The sequence below is a fragment of the Colletotrichum abscissum genome (genome assembly GCF_030869225.1).
Source record: "Colletotrichum abscissum strain IMI 504890 chromosome Unknown Scaffold_2.1, whole genome shotgun sequence".
Taxonomy (NCBI): domain Eukaryota; kingdom Fungi; phylum Ascomycota; class Sordariomycetes; order Glomerellales; family Glomerellaceae; genus Colletotrichum; species Colletotrichum abscissum.
The window spans coordinates 1,524,287-1,541,351 of NW_026850098.1; the positions used below are offsets into that span (position 1 = coordinate 1,524,287).

The window sequence follows — 17,065 nt, forward strand, 5'->3', positions numbered from 1 at the left end:
ATTTATAATAGCTTCTTAAGTCTATCGAGACAGTGGGAGTATCTATTGATACTATATATTAATACCGTATAATCGATATCGAGAATCGCCCGAGCAGCTAGCAAAGGCAAAAATAAAAAACAAATAATAGCTTCTTACGTATCGTAAAAGTTAAGAAATATATAAAAATATTCGAACTTAGCTCGTAAAAGGTTTTTAATAAGTCTATTTATTAATATATTTTTTTATTAATATATAAGTAACTTTAGAACTACTTTTAATATACTCTTATCTTAGTTATATATTTTATATATTAATATAGTAAAGTTAAATAGCTATTTTTTCTCTTTTTTTTATAATAAGTTAAATCGTTTATTAATTATTATAATTAACTAACTATACTTTTCTTAAGTTAAGGGTAATATTTTTAAAAAAGTATTTTAAAACTATAGTTTTTTTTATAATTTCTTTAAAATAAAAAAACTTAGCTTCGGTAGTTAACGTTATAATTATTATTTAGCGTATTAATTTTTATTAAATTAGGCTACTAAAAAAGAATATTATATATTTTTAAAATAATTATCGTATTACCTCGTTATTTACGAAGCTAGTATTTTTAGCTAAAAATAATAATTACATACTTAATATACTACTATAATAGAATATAAAATATCTCGTTATATAAAAATATTAGATATAATAATTAATTATTTTAATATAAGTTATACTTAGGTTAGTTAAGAACCGTAATAATTATAAATAAGTAAAAGTAACGTTTAGTTTAATTATAATAACTATATAAAATATACTCCCGACCTTTTTTTAATAGCTCTTTATTTTTTTTTTATTACTTACCCCTCGTTTAGTTTAAACTCTTTTTAAAAAAAAGGGGGTAGTTAGATATAATAAATTTATAAAATTTAAGTACTTAATAACTCGCTCGATATATATATTATAAATAAAATAAACTTTATATAGTGGTTTTTTTCCGGCTTTATAAGTATAAAAAATCGACCTTAACGGGATTACACTTTTAAAAGAAATTATACGATACGGTATACTTTTTAATTATGTAATATACGTAATATACTTTAAGTACGTACTTAACGTAATATAGTAATCTTAATACGAAAACCGCTATATAATTTAGAATAAATAAACTACCTTACGATAGCGCCGATTAAAAAGGTCGATAGTAAAAGTCGGTTATAAAGGTCGGAGGCGGCCTTTAATTATAGAGGTTCTAAACTTTAATAATAACGTAAAAGTTTTTTAAAAAAGGGCTAAAAGGGCTAATATCTAGCTATTTTTTATACTAAAGCTTATAAAAATTCTTTTTATCCTTATTATTTTTAATATTACCTAAAGCTACTCTTTATTTAAATTAAATAAATTTATTAAATAACTTATTAAACGAACTTATTAAACGAACCTATTAATATATAAATTACTACCTAGATAACTAGTTAGATAACTAGTTAAGAAATTAGCTAATTAAAATACTACCTCGTTAAGAACCTACTCTCTTAGTATATAGTTAGTAACTAGTAAGCTAGGACTAAAAATACTCCTTAATAAGTCCCCCCCTCTAGGGCTCAATAAATTAAGCCCCCTTAACGCCCTAGCTATTATAACTAACGTAAATATATTTAAGGAGTAGCGTAATACTTTTTAATAATACGGAATTTAGCTAAGTAATAATACGAATACTATAAATAACCGGGCTAATATAGATATTAAGATTTAATATATTAATACTAATTTAGAAATTATATTTTATAGAGCTAAAAATCCCTTTAATACGGGCTATATTATAAATATAAAAAAATATATAAGGGGCCCCCTAATTTTTAATAAAAAGGAGTATATAATATAGGATCTAGCTACTTACGTAAGCTAGTACTAAGAAGTTTTATATATATTAAAATAGGTATAGCTCGCCCTCTAAATAGCTAGAATTACGTAAGGGAAAGTTAAGAGTTTTAATTAGTAATTAGGTATAGAGCGTAATATACTTAGTTTTTCTTAATATATAATATATAATACGGCCCCGGCGGATTACTCCGTTAGGGGGAAAATAAACTTTATAAGTAGTACGGTTTTATAAAATCCGTACTTTAAAAAATAATTAATTAATCTATTTCTTTAAAGTTAATATATTTTTTTTATATTATTCACGATCCCTTAAGCCGCTTTTTAATTATTTTAATAATATAAAATAATAAAGTCGTTAATATAGAATATTAGTATTACTTTCTTATTTATAATTTAGTAAATATAAATCTTTTCGTAACTATATATTATATTTATATTATAAAATATAAAAATAAAAGTTTAAAATTAAAAAATTAATAAGTTTTAGAGGCTATATAGAGCGCGTTAGAGCTTACTTACTTTATTAATAACTTTATATTCTTTTAAAAGTTTAATAATTATTAGCTTCTTATTCTTAAAAAGCGCGTTAAAGAATATGTTAATAATATTATATTAGTTTATTTTAAAGTCGAATTAAGTAGTTATTATTATTATAAGCCTAAAGGCCTTTATAATAAGTATTAAAATATACGTATTTTATAAAAAGTTAAGTAATTATATATTCCCCTTTATATATATATATACTTTTACCTCGCTAACCTCGTTATTAACGTCGTACTTATAAATATATACCTATTTTAAAAAAAATAGGATTTTGTATTTAGAATTACGGTTAACCTCTTTTTATATACTAATATCCCTTAGCTTTTTTATTTTTATATTTATAGTATCCCTAAGTAGCTTTTATAATTATAATAAAAAATATTTAATATTACTAAACTTTTTTAATAAGCTCTAAAAATTAATTTTAATAAGTTATAGTTTTTAAACTCTTTTAGAGCGCTCTAAGTAAGTTTTATAAACTATTTCTTTTACTATTTAATAAAATATTATATATTTTATATTACTTTCTTCTATAGCTTTTTATTAATTAAGTATAAAAGTAAAAAAAAAGTAGTTTTAGAGACGGTTATAATAATTACTATCTCTTATATTTAAATATAAGAACGTTATAAAAATATTACTATTAAAGCGTTATAGAGGTTTACGGGCCTAGTTTAAATATTTAGGACTTAATAAAGCTTTATTTAGTACTTAATAAGGTAGTTTTTATAAGCTTTATTTTTATATAATAATAAAGGTTTATTATAAAAGTTCTTTATTAATATTAACTTTAGTAATAAAAATTACTTCTTTATAATTAATACCTCGTTTATTACGTACTTTAGTATTTTACTAAGAGCTATTAAGAATTAAAAGCTTAAAAACTTTTATAATATATATAAGCGTTTATAAAGAGAATTATAGACTATATAGAGCCGTTTATAACTTAATTATTATATCCCTTTTTTTATTTTTACCCCTAAGCTCGTATAAGGGGGTTATTTTAAAAGTTAATAATAATAATAAAATTATATTAACCTCTTTAGCCTTATTAACCGCACCTTAAAGTATATTTATTAATTACTTAGCGTCCTAAATAATTAAAAATCTAATAATAATAGTATCCTTAACTATAAAGTTATTTTAAATATTAATATTTTTAAAATCTAAATTTACTTCCCTAAGTACTTAAACTAACTTATTATTAATATTAAAAAGTTCTTATATTTCTTAAATTACTAGATTTATTTACTTACTTAAAATAACTTATTCCTTATATATAAAATTATAAAAAAACTTTTTTATTAAACTTAATATTTTTTATAATAAATACTTATTTGAGTACGGGTACTTAGACTTTATATAAGTTATATATTTTTAATATATATCTAACTAAGTATCTTATATATTTATAAAAAAGTACTTTAAACCCTTTTTAATATATACCCCTCTTACGATCTTTATAAAAAGGGTATACTTAGTAACTATATATATAAAAGCTATTAAAATACGGGGTAATTAGTTTAAAATCCCGTACTTAATAACCCGTCTATTATTAGCGTTAATACTACTTTTATTAATTAATTTTTATTATAATAAGCAAATCTCTTTTATTAGCCTTTAATAAAGTAATATTATAAATAAAAATTATTATTAATACTATTTTATCCTATAAATTTATAAAAAGGTTTATAAAAAGGCATATTTTATAAGCTTTAGTAATTATAAATTAACCTATTTTTTTAGTATTACTTATAAGTTCTTTTATATATAAAAACAAAAGTTCTATTTTAATTCTTAACTTACTATATTACGTTTTATATATATATTTAACGTTTATAATTAAAAGAGCGGTTTTATTATTATTTTTAAAAAAGTAAATTAGAGTCCCTTTTTAATAATAAATTACTACCTCGAGGCTTTATAATATAAAAAGCACTTCTTTCTCTATTTTAGTTTTTAAAAAAAAACCCTAAGCTACTTATTATATTTATTAAAAGCTATAAGTATATATTATTATTTACTAAGAAATAGTTCGAAATAAAAAAGATCTTAGTATATATAATACTATAGCTATAAAGCTTTTCTTAAGGGTAGTTCTTTTAAAACTGCTATCTTAGTATTAAATAATATATATACTTTATATTTAATTTATAATAAAAGTTTAATATATATACTTTAAGTCTTATATAATAATTAATAAAAAGTATTAAGTTTAAAATAACCTATTTTAAAGTACTAAAAGAGCGCGCTATTAAACTTTTTATAAGTATATTAATATAAATAACGGAATTTTTTATAGCTAATTAGTAATATAATATTAACTAGGCTCTATAAAATATACTTAAAGTTTATAAAAAAAGGATAAGATTAAAAGAGCTTATATTTAAAAAAGACTAGATTATTTTTTTAAATAAGCTACTTTTTAATAATACTTTTATAAAGCGTTCTCTATTTTAAAATATAATTTAAACCGTAATACTAAAGTACGTTTTTATTTAATAAAGTTTTTAAAATTATATTAATATAAAATCTCTTAATATAAGTAACGTTTTAGAGCTTTAAATCGTAAGTTCTCTTTTCTTTAGGTCTATTTAAAACGCCTTTTATAATACGAGTACTACGTATAATAATAAGTAATATAATAGTTTTTAATTTAATATAGTTTTTATTATTTAATAATATATAACTCTTAAGTTTAAATAAGTTCTTATTATTAACTAAATATATTACTCTATAGCTATTTATTATTATATTTTAAAAAAAAAAGTAAGTACTATTTATAAGAGTATTAAAAATTATGTTTATTTTTAAGTCCTAACTTTTTATAAATATAATAATTACGTAGCCCTCGTCCTAATTTATTAATAAGCTTATTATAAGTTAATTAGAAGATCTTTTTAAAAACTTAAGTTTTTTAAGGGTTTTATTATTCCTTAGCTAACTAGCTTTTTTAAGCTTATTATAAAGTAATTTTTATTTACTTAATTTAATAATAATAAAGACTTCTTTTATATAGCTTTTTAATATTCGTATTAATAACTTATTAGCGTTTTAGCTTATAAATACTTATTCTAATTTTTAATATATTATAGAGCGCTATAAGTATATATAATTATAAAAGTATATAACGTTACTTTTATTATTTACGTTATTAACTAAGTTAGAGCGTTTAGTAAAAATAAAATAAGCCCCTCTTTAACCTAAAAGTTATTTAGTATATACGTCCTAAGTTACTAAGCTAAATATATATATTATCTTTTTAAAAATCTTTATATACGTTTTAAATATTATTAATTTACTAAAGGTCTTATATATATATTAATTCTATATAAAGTTAAGTTTAAACTTAACTATAACTAAGAAGTTAAGTACGACGATTTTTTTATTAATTTTTAAAATATTATATATTTTAGCTCAAAAGTAAATAGATTATTATTCTTTATATTAATATTAAAAGTTAATTCTAGTCCTTATTTTATTAAAGACTTATTAATATTCCTCTCGAACCGTATTCTTTATTACTAATTCGAGGGGTATAAATTCCTATTTTAAATATTTAACAATTTACTATATACTAAACTTAGCACCGTTTTTTAATAATTTTTTAAAATATATATTTATATAATATAGTATTAATTAATTTTACTAATTACTAAGCGAGGACTTTAATATATATATTAATAATATTATATTTATAAGCTATAAGTTATTTATATTTAATATTAAGCTCCTATTATTTTTAAATACTCTCGAGTATATAGATCTTTTTTATATTATAATAGTGGGTACTAGGGCCCTATAAGCCCTATAGCTTAGCCTTAAGCTACGAAACTAAGCTCCTAATAATTATATAACGAGCTAAATTACTAAGCCTAAAGGGCTAGTTTATTAGTTTCTACTTACTATTCTATTTTTTCCTTCTTTATATTAAGTTTTTAATTAATTAAGTTAATATAATAGCGTTTTAACTTACTTTAAGATCCCTTTTATAATACTACTTAACGTTATTTAATTAACTATTCTTTAAAAACGGAATAATAATATTTTAATTAATTAACTATTTATTATTTTAATTAACTACCCTTATTAAAAAAGCGTATAAAAGAGCTAAGTAATAGCTAACTAAATTAATTATATATAAGTAGCGTAATTAATACTCCTTAAATATATACCCCCTTTACTAAACGTAATAATTAAAAAATATAGCTAAAGAGGCTAGGTCTTTTTTTATATTAACGGCTTTTAATAAAATTACCGCCTCTATAAGTCTTAATAAAGCGTTATAAGCTTTAATGAAAGTACTAAGCTCTTAGTTATTAACTTAGAAATTATGCTATTTAATTAGTTAATAAAGCGCTTCTTACTTTTTATTACTTAGGCCGATTATTTAATATACTTTAATAATATAGCTAACTAGCTTATTTTACTTATTTATATTTATAATAATATCCTTTTTAAAAAAATACTAAATAGTATATTGACCTCGACCTTATTTAGGAGCTATACTTTAAAAACGATAAAAAAACCTTATTTAAATAGATTAAATAGTAGCTAAAAATACGTATTACTTAGTACTAATTAAAATAGGTCCTAGCCTTTATTATTAACTAGCTAAGTAATAATACTAAGCGCTTATATACAATAATTTATAAAAACCTCGACTTTATATATATTATTATTATAAAGCTCTATATTATAAAAAAAGCCCTTATTTAAGCTTATACTAATAATATAACTATAGTTAAAAAACTAAAGTAATTAAAAAATAGCTCCTAAGCTAGTTCTATTTAAAATACTATTACTCTTAATATACTAAAATAATAACTAGCGTATTTAGAAATATAAAGTAGTTATAAAACTACTCTAGCCTTGTCCTATTTTATTACTTATAGTTCTTAAAAAATACTTAACGTACTTATTTTTATAAATAATAATATTAACTTTAAGTTTAATTACTAGCTTTATTATATTATAAAGCGCTTAGAGAATATTAATTATAATATAAATAAGTACTACTTAAAATATATTATTAATAAGATTAGAAATAGTACTACGGAGTTTATATACTTAATACTAATTTTTAACGAGATTATTATAACTAAGTAACTATTTTACGAACTTAAGTTAGCTTATACTAGCCCGATTATTATAAATAATATTAATTATAAACTAGATATACTTATAATTATATTTAAAAACGTTTATTAAAAGCGCTTTATATTCGCTAAGCTCGCGTATATTAATAAGCTTTTAAAATTTTAATAAAAGCGCCGTTTTTATAATAAGCTACTTATATATTTTTATAACTAAGCTATATTAAAATACTTAAATAATATAGCTACTTTTTAAAAATATACTAAGTATGTTACTTAGCTAGCTAACGTAATATAGCCCCTTTTTATAAAAGACTATCTAGTTAAAGCTTTTAATTAGGCCCGCTAAACCTTAAGTAAAAATAATAAAAATAATAAAAATAATAAAAATAATAAAAATAATAAAAGTATTAAAAGTATTAAATAGGACTAAGGTCGTACTTCTATTTATAAAACGATCCCTAAAGCCCTATATTAAAAACTTAAAGATAGTAGCGCTTATCTTATTTATAATAATATTAAATATATTTTTAAGAACTATTTTAAAAAATTAAAAATTATTATAATTATTATTAATATTACTATAAGCCTTATTAAAATAAAGTTAGGTTTAAAAAACTAAAACCCCTAATAAAAGTAAATTCTTAGCTAAGGGATATATATAAAAAGGATAGAAAATTAGTAATTAATTTAATAAACTTATAAAATTTTATAAGGGGCTAACCTTTTAAAATAGAGCTTATATTAGTATTTAATAAATATAGAATTTACTTAAGAGCCTTATTTAATATAGGAGTTAATAAGTACGGATTTATAAATAACTACGTAACCCTTTTATTATAATAATTTTATATAGCCTTATTTTATAAATTATAATACTTAATTTTTATTATTAAGTTTAATAAAGAGTAATTAAATAATACTAATATAATATAAACCGCTAACTTATATATTAATTAATAAGTCTTTTTAAAAGTACCCCTCTTTTAGCTTAATACGGGCTATTATAACTTAATCCTAGGGTAAAAGTAGTTTAAGTACTACGGAGTAAACCCTAATATTTACTATTAACGGCTAATATAGCCTAAGGACCTACTATTATAAAAAATACCCTTTACTATTATTAAAAATATTAAGGACTTATATACCTTAGAAGTTATTAATATATAATATTAAATTAACGCTAATTACTAATAAGACCTATTTAAAATAGATATAACTTATTATAATTAAAAGCTTTAGTAATAATAAATAAAAAGTATACTAATTAGGGTATTATTACGCTTATTAAAAATAATAACTCGCTAAATATAGTAATTAAATAAGATTAAAAATATAAAAGAAATAGAGCGTGCTCTTAATAGTATTAATATTATCTTAATAAAGAGGGCTAAGTAATAAAAACTATACTTAGTAATAATATAAATAAATATTACCTTTATTAATACTCCCGCTTTTAAAAAGAACCTTAAGTAAAACGATATTAAAATAAGCTCTATATTACTCTATAAGCTTAACTATATTATAAAAAATAAAAAAGAGGAAGTAGACCCCTTATTTAATAATAATTAGGTTATTTATAACTTTATAATAACGAATTTATTAAAGTATTTATAGCCCTAGACCGACGTTTTTAGTAAAATAGTTAGTAATATATTAATACTTTATAAGCTATATAATTATAAAATTAAGCTCTTAAATAGTAATAAGGAGAAGCTAACTTATTACCCTTTATATAAATAATTAATACCCGAGCTAGAGGCTATAAAAGCTTATTTATTAAAGTACTTATAAAAAGGATTTATTAAACTAAGTAATACTCTTTTTATATTATTAACGCTATTTATAAAAAAGTATAATAATAATTTGCGTTTTTATATTAATTTTTATAAGCTTAATAAAGTTATAAAAAAAACTGCTACTTATTACTACTTATTAATAAGACCTTTATATAGCTAAATAGAGTAAAAGTATTTATTAAACTAAATATTAAGTAAGCTTTTTATTATATTTATTTTAACCTAGCCTCTAAGAATTTAATAATATTTAAAACCTATTATAAAGTATATAAATATAAAGTAGTACCTTTTAAGCTTTATAATGGGCCTATTACGTACTAATAATATATAAACGAAATATTAATAAAGTACTTAAATAACTTTTATATAATATATATAAATAATATCTTAATCTTTTTTAATAACCCCCTCTAGTACTAAGAGTACGTTATTAAAATACTAAACTACTTATAAAAAATAAGCTTATAAACGGATATTAAAAAGTACGAATTTAGCGTTACTTTTATAAAGTACCTAGGCTTTATAGTTTTTATAAAAAGTATATAGCTTAATAAAAAAAAAGTTTTTATAATTAAAGACTAAAAGCTATTTATATTATTTAAGGGTATCTAATCCTTCTTCGGGTTTTATAATTTTTATAAGAGATTTATAAAAGATTACGGCTACTTAACTAGGCCCCTTACGAAATTAATAAATAAAAAAGTTCTTTTTAACTTTAGTACTAATTATAAAATAGCTTTTAAAACTATAAAACTAGCGCTAACATTAGTACTAATCCTCTACTATTTTAAGCTAAAATTACTAATATAATTAAAAACTAATATTTCTAACTTAATATATACTAAAGTACTATTATAATAATAAAAAAACAATAAGTTATAATACTTAATAACTTTTTATTTAAAAACGATAAGTAATATAGAGCTTAATTATACTATTTATAATAAAAAAATATTAATAATAATACTATATTTAAAGGAATAGCGCGCAGAGCTTATAAGTTATAAGTATAAGTTTAACGTTATTATAAACTATTAGTTATTACTATTCTTTATAACTAAGTACTTATTTAACTTATAATAAGCCTACTAAGCTAATATACTAACGGACTTTAATTTTTAAATTTACTACTATTTAAAAAAAAAATATACTAACTAACGCCTTATTATAAAAAATAAAGAACATCCGCACTTAGTAAGTACTAAAAAAAGTTAATAAAACCTAAGTTTTTTTATTACTAAGATTACTATTTCTTAATATTATAGCGGAGCTATGGGTATTATTAAGCACCGTAATTAGTTAATTATAATTTATAATTAGCTCGTTCTTATTAAAAAATAAGCTCTAAGGGTACTTATTAATAAAAAAAATTTTAAAGCTTAATAAAAACTTTATTATAATATCCCTTATATTAATACGAGTATTACTAATTAAAGGGTACGAGTACTAATCTATTTAAAATAATAGATTATTAATAATAAATAAGAAGCTTATAGTACTTAAAAAAAAGAACCTTTATATTATAGTTATTTATAAAGTTTATAAATAGAAGCTCCTTGCTTACTTAAAGTATAATAAGGTTATAAAAGTAATTAAGTAATAATATTACTAACCGGGCTTAATAATAAATACTTATTAATATATATAGAACTATTATACTTATTACTAATTATAAAAGCTACGTAATAAACCCCTAAGAGAGCTAAGGCTACTTTTAATACCTAACTACTTATAATAATATATTTTTATTAACTTTATAACTATCCTTACTAATTAAAAAGGATTTAATAATATTTAAGTAGTAATAAACTACTTAAGTAAGAGGGTAATATCTATTTTTTATTATAAAACTACTATAATAAAAGATATAAGCTAAATATTTTATAAATAAGTACTACTTATTTTCGGCCTATAAAAAATTATTATATTAAACCGAGGCCCCTAATTTATTTTTAACTTCTAAAGGGAGCTTTATAAGATTTACGGGGTTAAGCTATAGTTATTAACGGCTAACTACCCCTAAATAAACGGCTAAATAGAGGTACTAAACTAATATATTTTATAATAGTTAAGATTATTAATTAATTAATACTAAAATAATTAAAATAATATACTATTTATAGTCAACTTTACTTATACTACTTAGCTTAATAAGACTATAGGGCTATTGCTATATAAAATAGAATTCGGTCGTTAACTACGGCTCTTTTTTAATTAGTTTAAATAAACTTACTAATTTAGCTTTATAAAAAAAAAGCTAAATTATATTAACGCGTAGTATATAGCCTAGGGAATATATAAGGCTTAAAAAACTACTAAGGGTAATATAAAAGTCGCTTAAGTATAGTATAAAAAGTATATTAACTATTACTAATACCTAAATAACTTAAAACTAAGAGACCGGGTTTTTATTAATACCTTATACTAAAAATCCGCTAATATAAATAAATTATAATAGCTATAAGCCGGGCTATAGCTTATTATTAATACTAAATAGGGGGGTATATAAATTATAAAACTATTAATAAGTAGCTAAGTATACTTAATTTTCTATTTAAATAAGCTAAAAAAAAGCTATTAACGACCTACTATTTAAATAAAACTAAGACCTACTATTACTAATTATTAATAATAATAGTAAACCGGAGTACGAGATCTTAAAAATTATTAAATTATATTTATATAAAAAAAAACTATAATACTAAGTAGATTAAAAAGGGTATAATATAGATTTAACTTAGTATAACGTAAAAAGTTTTAAGTATATACTAGCGGTACTCTAAGCGTTTTATTATTAATACTTAATTACTAAGGGCCCATTATAAAACTTAAATATATAAATAAAAGCCGCCGTAGCTAATAATTTATTATTATTAAAAAATAATAATAATACGTTAATAGTAATTATAGCTATAAATTCGCTAAATTAAGGGGTAATTTAGAAATTTATTTTTTAGTATTATAAATAGCGTCCTTTAGTATAAAAAAGGGGGTAATATTATAATAATAAGTACTAAGGCCCTATAAGCCCTATAATTTAGCTTTAAATTACGAAGCTAAGCTCTTAATAATTACGTAACGAGCTAAATTACTAGGCCTAAAAGGCTAGTTTATTAACTTCTACTTACTATTCTATTTTTTCCCTCTTTACGTTAAGTCTTTAGTTAATTAGGTTAATATAATAGCGTTCCGACTTACCTCGAGATCCCTTTCGTAATATTTATAAATATAATATAAAAATAGATTTATTTATATAAAATAAGTAATATAGCTAGCTTTATAAAAAAAAACCTAGCTTAGTTTTATAAGTTATTTATATTTAAAAAAGTTAAAAAGTTCGTATTAAGAGTTATATTTAAAAATTATTAATAAAGGATTTTTTAATTTCTTTAGTTATTCTTAAACGCTTTATAATAAGCCTAGTAAGCTTATAGTTCTTTTTTATTATAAATTATAACTAATTATTTAAATTTAAAAAATAAAATAAGTATTATAAAAAAATTAAGGAATATATTAAAATTTAAAGTATTTAAGTTAACGTATTTTTAAACCCCGACGCTCTTATTTATAATATAAAGTATATTAAACTATTTAATCTAACTATTATAATTAGTTAATTTAGTTTAGATTAAAGTAGGTATAAATAAGTTAATTATTTTAAAAAGATTATAAAAATTATATTAATAAGTACGTTATTGTAGTATAAATTTTAATTAAGAACTAGGCTTATAATTATTATAAATTATAATACGTAATAATAAGTATACGGAGTATAATAAAAGTAGCTTAACTATTAAAATAGAAATAAATAAAAAAAAAAGGTCTATATATATAATATCTAAAATAAACACGTGATTTAGCACGTGACGGGCACTTCGTAAGGTGCGATTACTATCCCTGTTACGTGACACATTGTTACTTCTCTGAAGCTTATTAGCCAATTGCCTTAGATGTGAGAGGAGAAACCTTCTTGTTCACTCCAATCCTGGTCCCGGGAAGATACCGAGTTCCTTTTTGCTGGTACTAACGTCTAAGACCTTTCCTTAACCCTTATCACCGTCAAATATTACTAGCGGATGATGAGATAGTTCCAGTATCCCAAATCAATGGTTAGCTCGATAGAGCTGAAGTATATTTTCCGAGCTATTTTGAACTTGGGGGCATTTTCTGCCCTCGACAAGCCACCGCTGAGGCCTGGAATCACACCGTCGGACCCAGACCTCTGGGTAAGACAAAGACCTTACGGCCTTTAATTAAGTATCTACTCGTAGTAATGAACGATTGAGGCATTGGGTTGTAATAAATTCTTGGCGTCAAGTTGCACAGCCGATTTGAAGGGACCGCCGGAGGGTTTGGCAGTTGACGCGGGTTGTTTCTTTTGCTGTTATCTGATTGGCCAATCTCTCACACTTCGGCCCAAGAGTCTGTCGCAATCCCATGGCCCCCATCACGCAATAAATTCTCCAAGCCTTTTTCGTCAACAAACGTGTGGATGCTCATGCCGCTTGAGACACACAAGGCTCAATAGGGACGGGCATGGATTATCCTCGTTGTCGGCCGCACTATCCACATATGGTGATTGACTCGTCATCTTTGCGGCCTTGAGCAGCTTTCCTCAGTCGGCATCTAGACCCTCACACATCCACTCCCCCAATCACTCCCGGCAGTCCAGACGGGATTCCTTCCGCTTAGCTGAATCCTCTGTAAAGTAAGCTTGAATTGGCTGTTTGTAGCGCGCTCCATGCCCCCAGGTAAGGGCCGCCGCCCAGCTATCGTCGACGACATTGAACATGGCCGGAGCCACCCCGGATCACACCCCCCACGCTGCCCAGCACAACTCGTTAGACCATTGACGTGCGGCGCAATTCAGTCAAGCAATTGCACCATAGATAAGAAGTTCTATTCGCTCAAGGGAGAAAATCGCCCATGAGGTGATTGCCTTGGATCATCGCGACACTGTAAAGGCTTTTCTGTCTCTGGAGAGCCCCTGTCATCTAATGTCGGGAAGGAGGTTTGAGATGGATCTGGTTTGAATACCACTACCAGATTGTCGGGTCCAAGGATGGAATGTATAAAGGTCTTTGCATCTCCGCGGACCGGACCATGCTCCCGGTACCTCTGTGTGGCTAGAGCTCAAAGACTTCAACAGGACTCTGCATTCGACACGACAATTGGTTTGTCAATTGTTTGCCAGTCACGTCCAGCCATGGCCTCGAAAGCAGTTGAAGGTCCCTTCAGGGATTCGACTAAAGAGGTCAACACCATCCAGACCCAAGCTGCTACCGACACTTCAGCTTCGTCTTTGAAAGAGCAGGTCGCCCAGCAGTACGGGTCCACCGACGAACATGTCTTCTCAGATCCCAGCATCGCCGACCACTGGCGGAAGGTCTACGAAAAGGCTTCGTACGAGAACCGTCACCGTTTCGATCCCAACTACACATGGTCGGCCGAGGATGAGAGGAAGTTGGTCAGGAAGGTATACTTTTGTCCACCTGCGCATCGTGGTTAGTCAACACGGACTCAAGTGAATGCTAATTCGACTCGGCGTAGATTGATAGGAAAATCATGGTGTGGGCTTGGGTAAGAAATACATCCTTTGAGCATATTGATGATGGAATTAAGCTAACGGCATTGAAAGGTCATGTTCTGTGCTCTCGATTTGCACCGGCGCAACATTAATCGTGCAATCTCCGACAACATGGTAAGAAGTGAAAGGCGTAAACTACGGCAGTATTGAAGACGCTAACTCGCACACCAGCTTCCCGAGCTCGGCATGACCACGAACGATTTCAACTATGGACAAACTGTTAGTATCCGCATGCGACAAGATATCTTGTGAGGCTCATAGGCTTATGCATGGTCCAGATTTTCCTTCTATCATTCCTCGCTGCCGAGTTGCCAAGTGGTTTGGTCAGCAAGAAGCTTGGCGCCGATGTTTGGATCCCTTCGATCATGGTTGGCTGGTCAATTACGGCAGGATGCCAGGCTTTCTTGTCAAACCGTGCCGGCTTCTACGCTGTGAAGGCTCTGCTAGGTCTTCTCATGGGTGGATTCATCCCGTAATCTCTATCCTTTCCACCTTTGCTTTGAGAGCGCAAGGTACTAACCTAAAGCAGTGATATTGTTCTATGGCTTACATACTTCTACAAGTCTAATGAGTTGCCTCTGAGACTCGCATGGTTTTGGACAGCCCTCAGCACTGTCAATATCGTTGGCTCACTCGTCGCTGCTGGTGTACTTCAGATGCGAGGTGTCGCAGGATGGGCCGGTTGGAGATGGCTGTAAGTTTTTGTCGCAACCGGGGCTCTTTGTTCAAAACTGACTTTGGCTAGCTTCCTTATCGAGGGTATCGTAACACTCATCATTGGTTTCTTCTCGTGGGGTCTCATGCCGCCCGGTCCTACACAGACTAGGAACTGGTTCCGTGGGAAAGATGGATGGTTCACCGAACACGAAGAGCTGATTATGGTCAACCGTTTGCTGCGGGACGACCCAAGCAAAGGCGACATGCACAACCGGTATGGATACTCGTACTCTACGACTCTCACTGTGGACATCAACTAACTCACTGAGCAGCGAGGCTGTTGGACCGTCTCTTCTGTTCAAGGCGATCAAGGACTGGGAGCAGTGGCCTTTGTACCTGATCGGCCTTACCACCTATATCCCGCCGTCCCCGCCGAGCACATACTTGTCCTACATCCTGCGCCGACTGGGCTTCTCGACGTTCCAGGCCAATCTTCTCGCCATCCCATCACAGTTCTTGTTTGCCGTCAACCTCTTGATTATCTCTTGGGTTTCCGGAAAGTTCAAGGAGCGCGCCATCGTTTCCTCCATCTCAAACATCTGGATCTTCCCCTGGCTGGTTGCTCTCGTTGCACTCCCTGCCGATACCAGCACTTGGATCAGATATGCGCTGTTGACGGGCCTGCTGAGTTACCCTTACTGTCACGCGATCTTGGTCGGATGGAATGCCAAGAACAGCAATGCCGTGCGAACAAGAGCTGTTAGTGCCGCGCTGTACAACATGTTCGTTCAGGCGGGTAACATCGCGGCTTCAAACATCTACCGTGATGACGACCAGCCTCTGTATCGCCGCGGAAACAAAATTTTGCTCGGAATCTGCTGTTTCAACATTGTTCTGTTTTATTTTGTCAAGGCCTTCTATATCTGGCGGAACAAGGTTCGCGACAGGCGGTGGAACGCCATGACCAAGGAGCAACAGGAGGACTACTCTATCAACACCACGGACGAGGGACAGCAAAGACTTGACTTCCGTTTTGCGCACTGAGGAGTAAGGCATGTAGTTATTTTGCAATATTGTAAGGGTAGAGCATCTTTAGCGCCGCTGGCTAGAGATATTCGGGGACAAACTTTGATCTTGCCACTGGAGATACCATTCTTCAAGTAGAAGATAAGCCCGCGAGGAGGACTAGGACCTCGATCATCTTCCCAAGATCTTCCCATACGTAGAAACTTGTATTGCTAAAGTAAATGTTTCAAATAAGAAATATTTGTAAACAAACGCCACGTAAATGGTGTTTTCTTGTTACGGTCTTTTCATCGAGAGGAGAGAAACTTGTCGACTTTATCTATTACTCCTGACGCGAAAGCAATTGACGGCTTGCTGACGGCTGTCGAAGGCCATGACTGCACCAATGCAACTAATGCGCGAGTTTATTGATTGGCACAATTGGATACGCTCAAACGGAATGAACTAAGTTGGCCAGCCAAGTGATCGACAAATGGTTATGCCACAGTTCGATGTGCCATTCA

At 26.8% G+C, this 17,065-nt stretch overlaps 1 protein-coding gene across 1 annotated transcript; it reads left to right on the forward strand.

The window, feature by feature from the left end:
* Window positions 1–14,498: 14,498 nt before the first annotated feature.
* Window positions 14,499–16,580, forward strand: CABS01_01183 (major facilitator superfamily transporter; the record flags this gene model as incomplete). Its single annotated transcript, XM_060534563.1, has 8 exons — window positions 14,499–14,768; window positions 14,843–14,872; window positions 14,931–14,993; window positions 15,051–15,098; window positions 15,158–15,351; window positions 15,409–15,573; window positions 15,625–15,810; window positions 15,869–16,580. 8 exons carry the CDS (start codon window positions 14,499–14,501, stop codon window positions 16,578–16,580), a joined length of 1,668 nt encoding a protein of 555 aa, XP_060401641.1.
* Between the last annotated feature and the right edge of the window lie 485 nt (window positions 16,581–17,065).